The sequence below is a fragment of the Physeter macrocephalus genome, chromosome 16, assembly GCF_002837175.3.
Source record: "Physeter macrocephalus isolate SW-GA chromosome 16, ASM283717v5, whole genome shotgun sequence".
NCBI lineage: Eukaryota > Metazoa > Chordata > Mammalia > Artiodactyla > Physeteridae > Physeter > Physeter macrocephalus.
Window position 1 is genome coordinate 58697177 of NC_041229.1, and position 9828 is coordinate 58707004.

Consider the following 9828-nt stretch of genomic DNA (forward strand, 5'->3'; position numbering starts at 1 on the left):
GGTGTGATGAATTGGGCGATTGGGATTGACATATATACACTAATATGTATAAAATAGATAACTAATAAGAACCTGCTGTATAAAAAATAAAATTCAAAAAAAAGCACAAAAAATATATGTCTAGTGTCTAGAGAGTTTAGAAACAGAGAAATCAGACATGTCTAAGAAATCAGAACTTTTTAGAATGAATATGATTTCAGAAAGGTGGGAATGAAATTCCAGGTGGTTATCTCAACTTGAACGAAGATATTGAAATGGGAAAGTGTATGTTCTAGGCCTATTTGGAGCAAACATGGGGAATTGTGGTGGCAGTTGATCCTCTTTGACTAAAGTTCATGGTCATTACAAGGGATCTATAGAGAGTCATGAAGATATAAATAAGAAAATTGCTGAACTGCAGCAAGGGCTCAACTAAGACTAATTGACATGATTTTAGAGTGGCAGTGGACATACTGGTGGCACAATGCTGACTTTTTCCAGCAGTGCTTGGCTTCCTTTCCCTTCCAGTTGTAACATATGGCAAGCCATTCCCTGGGCCTTTGCTCATGCACCTTTCTTAGCCAGGATTCCTTTCTCCCTTCCCCAGTTACCAAATTCTCCCCAACATCCTACTCTTCCTCTTAGTCACCCTGTTCCAGCCACGCTGGCCTCTTTGCTTTTTCTCAAATGTATAGACAGACTCCTGCTTGGGGCCTTTGAATCTGTTTTTCTCTCTGTGCCTGGAATATTCTTCACTCCTGGCCTGTCTTTACTGAAATCACCGGCTCAGCAAGACCTTCCTTGGTCACCCATCTAAAATTACAGCCTTTCTCCAACAATACCTATCCCTCTTTCCTGCTTTATTTTTTCCTATGGCCTTTAAATAGTGTATTTTGTTTATTTTCTGTCTTTGTAGAAAAAGATAAGTCCTACAGAGACAGAAATTTTTTGTTTTATTTATTGCTAAATCCCCAACACCTAGAACTGTGTCTGACACATAATAAGCAGTAAATATTTGTTAAATGAGGAAGCAGATGAATATGAGACCTTGCTCAAATGCCCTTTTTCTCCTTTTAATACGTTCTCTGATTTTATGCTTTGCCTCTCCTGCAAGAAAGTTGCTTATGTGGAATTTAGCAGAGGAGAAGTTGCAGGGATTGATAGATTCATTCAACAAATAGTTATTAAGCTTCCACTGTGTCTAATACAGGGTATAGGATCATGTCCTCTTACACAGAAGGTTTCTGTCACCTTTTCTGTACTCTCACTGCCTCCTTGCTTGTTCAGCCTTCAGAAACTTGGACTAATGGGGTAGCCCTTTCAATGATTGCTGCGAACAATATTCTCTTTCAATATCTTTTTCATTATACTACTGAGGTTATACTCATTACTTTGTACTGAAAATGTTTCTTAATGTGTCTCTCCACTAGGCTGCCTGTTCCTTGGGGACAGGGACTTTATTTCTGTATCTCAACACCTGGGTCTTCCTGATGCAACTAAGCAAGCATAATGTCCTCTTGTTTGTGAATATGATGCTCAACACCTCTCATATTTCTGGTATGAGTTAAAAATCTGTAAATCACTTGTTACTTGGCCTCTTTCCATTTAGCCAAGGCAGATCAAGCTTCAGAGTGGACACTTTCAGAGGTCTCTTTGTCTCCCAAGTCCTCCCCTCGCAGTGATAGGTCCATAAAGTCCTTCGCCCTGCAAATATTTATGCTTCAGTCAGACCCTGTGCTGGGCCCTGAGTGCACAGACCTGCCCATCATCTCTCTGAAATTGCCTTCCAAATGATGATATAATAGAAAGACTTCTAGAATGGGAGTCAGAAGACTGGCTTCTGGCCCTAGCTCAGCCATTAACTTGCTTAGTGACTTTGGGCAAATCCAGTTCTCTTTTCCTCAGCTGTGAAATGTGAGGGTCATATAAGATCATCTCTAAGATTCTCTTCACCTCTCATCTTCTAAGAATATGGAGCTGAGGGCAGCATATCCCACACTCTGTGAGTCAGCTATAAATGGCCAAGCTTTTGTGAAAACCATGTAGATGCTTCCTTAATATCCACGTTGGCTGTCCTCCTGCCTTCAACAGTGTTCTCTGTGTGTCTGTCCCTCTCATGCCTTAGAAGCTTCTTCCTTGAGGAAAGAAACAAATGATTCCTTAGTGCAAAGCTGCATGCAGATGATTCACTAACAGCCCTGAATTATGCCTTAAACCTGAGGCAGCATAGTCCCCACTGTGGTCCTGGTTCTGAAATACAAGAGTTTCTTGGATACTTTTGTTAGAAAAAGCTCTAAGGAACCTTCAAGAATCAGCTTCAGTACTCATAAGACTTGTGTACATATACTCAACATGACCGGTATCTCTAGCCCTGTCTTACAAATGAGGCAATCAAGGAACAGAAAGGGTAAAGTGATTTGAGGTAATCTGAATTATACTCAGTGAAAATCAAAACCATCTTCAGTGTCATCATCCTTTAGAGGCTGTCTTTCAACTACCCAGGCAGGGTTACGGGTCCTTCTCTGTTCCCACAGTCCCCTGTGCTTTGGGCATAGTCTTTATCTTATTGTATTATAATTATCTGTGTGTCTGCCTCCAGATCAAGAATCAGATCTGACTCATCTGTGCAGGTGTGCCACAGAGCAGCTGTCAGTTAATGTTAGCTTAACAAAACTGAACTAGGTTTTTATTAACATAAAAATTTGGGCATTGCTTGAGGGAAAGTTTCCATCTGTTCACTCCAGGCCAGAGGGAGAGCTTTTCTCTTAACCAGGTAGAATTAATTAGAAGTATTGCAATGGAATATCCCTGGAATAGGAGTTAGGAAACCTGGCTGGATCTTCCAAATGCTAGTTTACCAGCTGTGTGACGAGCAAGCCACTTCACCTCTCTGTTCCTTGGTTGCCTTATTTGTAAAATAGAGATAGAGACACCCATCTTGTGTGATTATCAGGGATGTCATCAACACAAGTTTAGTGCTGATAAGAAAACTGTAAGCTGTAAAGTGTTAAAAATAAGGGGTTGTTATTTTAATCTCAATGAAGCAATCATACCATTTTTTGATGCATAAAAATACTACTTTTCATACTTATGTAAAACACAGGAAATCCAGTGAAAACTCTTAAAATGGAAAAGCTGGCTCATCTCAAGTCCTCTTAACTGCTCTCAATGTGTGTCCCAACCCAGTAGGAAGTATAGCAGTTTTCATCTCGGCTGCCTCCAAAAGTATATCAGAACTTGACCTTTTCCAGGAAGGTAAACAGGCCCAGCTAAATTTCCAACCACAAGGGGAGAGCCAGGGAAACCTGATAGACCCAAGCAGATTTCTTTATCACCTGCCTCTTTGGCTGAAAGGAGTATTTCTGTTCAAGACTGAATAAGGAACACTTTTTTTCCAAAGTAAAAATAGTACTTCTCTTTCAGGGACTTTAGCAAATAGCAGCCTCAAAAATAACGAACCTTAAAAGGGGGAGTTGAGGTATGAGAGAGAGATCTGATCAGTATTGGTATATATCTAGAATCATAGAATTTTATCATAGGAAGTAATTTGAGAGCACATGTTTCTGATGAAGAAACTTGATGCCCAGAGAGCCAGAATGAAGTACCCAATATGTCACACTAAATCAGTGGCAGAGTACACCAGAACCGAGGGGTCCTATCTCTCAGAACTACAGTTGGTCCTCTCTGCTGATCTCTCTCAGAGCTTTCCTGAGCAGATGCTGCTGTCCTCTGCTGGCGCACATGGCACGCACACAAGGCAGCTTCTCTCTCTTCTCCAACCCTGGCAGTCATCTGTAGACAAAGGGCAGCAGGGAGTCTGCAAACCTTTAATAAGGGCCGTGGGCCTACTCTGTGCATTAGTTTAGTGAGGGAAACACAGACACGCACAGATTATTGTAGAATACTATGGAAGCTGTCAGTATAGAGGCAGATCACCTCTCCCTAGCTGTGAGGATTTATGACATTCTGTTGGAAGAAATCAGTTGAGAAGCTTGAGACCTATTAATACTAAGGAAAATGGGAGACAGAGAGAGAGAGAGGTGAGATAGAGAGATGGAAGCTGTGTCAGGGAGAGTCCAGTTACAGGAAACAACTCCCTCCAGCCATTTTGTTTATTTATTTTTATAAATTTATTTATTTATTTATTTATTTTTGGCTGTTTTCGGTCTTCATTGCTGCGCGCAGGCTTTCTCTCATTGCGGCGAGGGGTGGCTACTCTTCGTTGCAGTGCACGGGCTTCCCATTGCGGTGTTTTCTCTTGTTGTGGAGCACGGGCTCTAGGCACGCGGGCTTCAGTTGTTGGGGCACGTGGGCTCAGTAGTTGGGGCTCGCGGGCTCTAGAGCACAGGCTCAGTAGTTGTGGCGCACGGGCTTAGTTGCTCCGCGGCATGTGGGATCCTCCCAGACCAGGGCTTGAACCCGTGTCCCCTGCATTGGCAGTCAGATTCTTAACTACTGCGCCACCAGGGAAGTCCAACTCCAGCCGTTTTAAACAGAGAGGAGTTTAATATAGATTATTAAGGTACTTCAAGTTATTGGAAGGGCTCAGGGAGTGGGCTCTAGGCTAAGCTTTCAGGAGAGGACCAGTAGATCTTTTAAGTTTGAAATACAGTGCCAACACTGCAGCCCAGTGATCGGAAACTCTCATCATCACTCTTGACATCAGGCCTCTGGGGCCTCAGGGACCAAACCCTGGAGCAGAAAACTCAGTGTCATCCTTGCTAGTAGCAAAAGCAAAAGGGAAAGGAACATGTCCTCTGCCTCACGTCTGCCTTCCAGATCTGTTGTAATGGCATATAACAGATAGAGACCAATTTGTATCCATACTCTAGCACAAAAGAGTCTGTGACCCTTTCAATCTCTACAATAAAGGAATACAATACAGTAAAAGCTAGTGGGAGTGGATGTTGAGCAAGTCAGTCCATGTAATACTGTTGAGTTTCACAAAAATAAAACTTTTTTAAGAAGATACCTCACTAGATAAAGGTACCATTAGTGCTATTCTGTACATTTTACATTAGTAACGACGGGTGCTATATTATTGATTTCCAGTAACTATTCTTTGCTTACTACCATTTTATTAGAATCATTTTTTCCTGCTCTTTCAAGAATATGCTTGTAAACTGGTTTTGCCAGGTTGTAGCCAGTGGTTTTTTGTTTTATTTTGTTCCTCCTGTAGTTCTTCTGTGTATCTTAGTGTTTCTCTGCCTCCTGGTTAAGCCTTTCTCCGGGTCCTGCTTTGTTGGCAACTCTTGCACACGTCTCAGCTCCCTCCTGCCTCGCAGCCACTACCAGCTCTCACTTCTAAGGCTAGCATTCCTCTTCCTCCTCTTCAGTTCTCTTTCCCAAGGCCTCCTTGCAAAATCTCCACTCCTTTGTCTCTGTTCATCACCCATTTTCTTTCTTTATTAATTATCCCCAGTAAGAGGGACTAAAAAGTAATGCCATCTGGTCTGGTTGTTAGAAGTCACGAGATTAAATAACATGACGTAAATTTTTTACCAAGATTTGGGGGGGAAATATCATTTTTAGTTTAAACAAATAGGGCTATATTATGGAAGATAATGTAAAATCCTCATGAAATTTTAGATAAAATACAGGCCTGTTAATAGATGTCATGTGTGTTGTTGCTCTTTCAAGGCAACAAGAACCCCAATGCTCCAGATTTTAGTATTTACTTGTCTCTAAAAGTTGTTACTTTGGTGGGAAAATTTGAAAAGAATTGGTCTACTCTAATGGAAATTAGAGAGAACAGACTTGTGGTTGCCAAGGGGAAGCGGGTGGGGGAGGGAAGGACTAGGAGTGTGGGATTGGCAGATGTAAACTATCATATGTAGGATGGATAAACAAGGTCCTACTGTAGAGCACAGGGGACTATATTCAATATCCTGTGATAAACCATCATGGAAAAAATATTTTTAAAAATGTCTGTGTATAACTGAGTCACTTTGCTATACAGCAGAGATTGCCACAACACTGTAAATCAACTATACTTTAATAAAAAATAAAATAAATTTTTTTAAAAGAGCACTTAATAAAACTACAAAAAAAATTGGTCTACTCTAATGGAAATTCTTTTGGTTGAGGAAAACATAGCAAAGCAAAATTGCAGGCACTTCTGTTTCCCTAAAGAATGTTGAAGTTGGAGAGATCTAATGATGGGGGTATAACGTTCAGAGATTCTGCCTAGAGAGTCAAGAGAGGCTTCTCAGAGTAGAAGGTACTAGAGTCTATCTTTTAAAGGCTACTTATTAAATGTTACACTGCTTGTGGAGGGGAGTAAAATCAGCATTCCTGAGTATAAATGTGTTCATCGGATTTTCTGTCCACAGGGACAGCCTGGGGTCTTTGGAAGAGTAGTTACTGAAAGGAGCAATCAGAGAAGGAGCAGGGTGGAGCCTCAAAGATTAACTTCACCCACAAAGTAAAGTGGGACTATGCATTTGGGGAAGCCTTGAGCTAGTCAGGTAGAAAGAAGACAAACCATTTAGAATCCACATACAGAATTTGTTCCTCTGGATCACGTAAATAATATTTAAGACATACTTATTTTCTTCTCTTTCCTTCATCTGTAATCCTGAGTCATAGCATTTTAGAGCTGAAAGGGATCTTATGGAATGTATAGAGTCTACTACATTATATAGAGTCTGTGTTATTCATCACTGTCGAAAAGAACTTTGTACTGTGATGGAAATGTTCTGTATTTTTACTGTCCAGTGTGGTAGCCACTAGCCACATGTAGCTATTGAGTGCTTGAAATATAGCTAGTGTAACTAAGAAACAGAATTTTTAATCTTATTTAATTTTCACTAATTTAAAGTAAAATAGCCACCTGTGGTTAGTGGTTATCTTGTTGGACAGCTGAGTTAGACTATCTAGTATTGTCATCCGTCTTCATTTTACACTGTTTTAAGAGAAAATAAATGACTGAGTCTCCCACATTGGAAACCTGATCTTGTAAAATTAGCATCAGCACAGTACTCAGTGTTTTACATTCATTTAACTCTAGTGGAGGCAATACAGACAATGGCTGAGAGCTTGGACTCTAGAGCCAGAATGCTTGAATTTGACTCTCAGTTTACCGTTTAGTAAATGTGTGACCACTTAATAAGTGTTTGATCTCTCTGTACCCCAGTTTTTTCATCTATATAATGGGAATAATAATAATGTCTTCCTCATAAGATATTTGTTGTAATGATTAAATGAGTTAATACATGTGTAGTTCTTAGAATAGTGCCTGGCACATAGTAAGTGGTTATATAAGTGTTACCTACTATTATTATTTATTTTTAATCTTTACAACATCTGAGGAGGTGTAAGTATCATACGCCCCATTTGAAGAAGTGGTGGCCTAGATAGACCTTGCCCAGGGTTACACAGAATGTGTATGGCAGAGCTAATCATTGATCATCTGACTTGTAAGTCCAGGCTCTTTGCAGTTCTGTCTTTTGCCTCTTAATCCAATATTTTCCATCATCCCACAGAGTACAAGGAGATGGAAGAAGTTGTTTCTTGCTGGGTAGTATTTATGAACTGAACCTTGAAAGGACAGTTTCAGTAGCAGAAACGTTTCAGACACAGGGAATAGCTCAAAGAAGGGCCCAAAGGTAGAGAGCTAAGAATGGTTCTTCTTGTATCTGTATAATGAGAGGCTTCCAACACATTCTTTTTGGTACCCTAAAGTATAGTCACTCCAATCTTTTCTATTTCAGGGAGCCCCTTGACACAGAGGAAAGTATCAATACCCAGTTGTTGTGTATCCTTCACAACAGCTGATGAGCCATCTCCTATCTACACCCCAGTGGTTGAAAACACAGATTCCCCCATCTGGAATTTTCAACAGCAATCAAGGTTTGTATTTTATGATGTTCCATCAGCCTTCCAAAATCTGCTTTTTGTTCCAAGAGACAAACTCAGAGTGAGGAATGTACCAGACACAACAATATTGAGCAGAGTTGGAGAATGCTTTCCTTATCAAACAGTTATTTAATCCTAGTGCTAATGAATTCACAGCTAGTGGTGGTTTAAAGGTTTTGTTATGGTGTTTTCTAACTCTGCTCAGTACAACTCAGAAATTATTCAGTGAAGACCTCTTATATGCTCTTCTCTGTTCTGGGCAGTGAGAATTAAAGATAATCGATTAAGACAGTCCCTGAAGACCCCTCAGCTAAGTGTGGAAGAATGTATGCAAGCTGTCTAGGTGAAGAAGGCAGAGAGGACTGATCTCAGGAAAGGCTGTGGATTATACATCCTTGGAAAAGATTTCTGGTGCAGTGGAAAGAGCCAGGGCTTGGAACTAGAGAGTCTTGGCCTCATACCCCATCTCTGTCATTTACTAGCTGTGTGAACAAGTTACATAACATCTCTGAGCCACAGATTCCTCATCTGTAAAGTGGAGGTAATTTTTACAGGGTTATTAGGAGGTCCAAATTACATGACATTTAGGGAAATTACCTCCTGGTATGTGGTAGGTACATAACAAATGACAGATCTCCTTTGGAAGCTCAAAAAAAGGGGGAGATGGAGTCCTGTCAACCATGTGGCAGTGCAGCTCGGAGGTCAGGGGCTGGTACAGAGGCCCACTGCTGTGGTACCAGGGTCTCCTCCCTTTTCTTCTGTTACCTGTTGCATTATCATTAAACGTGGGATTCTATTACTAATTATTGTTACTATTATCTTTACACTGCATTACCTTTTGCAAAGTTTAATTCTTGTCCACCAACAACAGCCACGCCACATGGTATCTGATCTGCTGTTTTCTCACAGTGTTTATGTACCTAATCGAGTCTCAGCAGTTGCTCACATGTTCAGTGTTGTGAAATCTGAGCGGTTGACTTGAGTCAGGAGCTATAACTGCAGTGACAACTCAGTACTGTCTATGGTGAGCTACTGGAAATTATAGATATTCTGGCCATAGTGGCCAGTACTGAAATATCAAATCTGCCTCAAAAGATAGGCGACCAGAGGGCTGAGCTTCTAAATGAGGGTGATTTGTTCATTCAGAACCTAACTTTACTAACTTGTTAAAGCAACATTAACAATCACCTCATTTCATCCCCTTACTATACAGTTGAGGAGACTGTGGCCCAAGGAGGTTACATAGTCTGTTGGTAACAGAGGCAAGATTAGAAGAAAAATGAATGATGGTGCTGTTTGCAATTTCTTTATCACAAAATTGTTTCATTTGATCCTCCTAGAAACCTTGTAGGTAGATAATAATATCCCGTTTAACAGGTAGGAAAATCAGGGCTCAAAGAGACTGAGTGCTCAGGGTCACTCAGGTGATACTAGGAGAGCTAGAATTCAGAGGTGGATATTTTGACCCCCGGCTAGAATTCAAATCTCTGACACAGTATTTGTTCCAAGTTAGCACAGTGCCTCTCACTGGTCTTGAAGTTGGCTCTCTTCAGTTCCAGAAATTAAGTCTCTTAGTTTTCTCTGGTTCTGCATCTTGCTCACCTGGAGCAAGGGCTGCTTTGTAGTTTAAAACTATATAATTCACTTCATATAAAATATATTAGAGGTGCTCAGTGAATTCCACATTGACTTCTTTAACCTGGTAAGAAAGTTGGGTACTTTCTTATTTTGGTGCCTTGCCTCTGCACAGTGTGGCTCTGGAGTCAGGCAAACTAGGGTTCAAATCACAGCTCTGCCACTTACTGACTCTTATGTGACCTTGAAAAACTGACTTCACATCTCTGAGCCCAGCTTCATCATCTATAAAACAAGGATAATAATGTCCATGTCATAGGTTTTTGTGCAGATTACATGTATAAGAAACACTTGGGGGCTTCCCTGGTGGTGCAGTGGTTGAGAGTCCGCCTGCCGATGCAGGGGACACGGGTTTGT

At 40.8% G+C, this 9828-nt stretch overlaps 1 protein-coding gene across 3 annotated transcripts in view; it reads left to right on the plus strand.

The window, feature by feature from the left end:
* The window catches only part of C2CD3 (C2 domain containing 3 centriole elongation regulator), a 133211-nt gene that overhangs the window by 82896 nt on the left and 40487 nt on the right, over nucleotides 1-9828 (plus strand). For all 3 annotated transcript variants that reach the window (XM_024131586.3, XM_055078764.1, XM_024131585.3), the window contains exon 25: nucleotides 7692-7830. In XM_024131586.3, the coding sequence (XP_023987354.2) occupies nucleotides 7692-7830 (139 nt within the window). The remainder of the gene's footprint in view (nucleotides 1-7691; nucleotides 7831-9828) is intronic.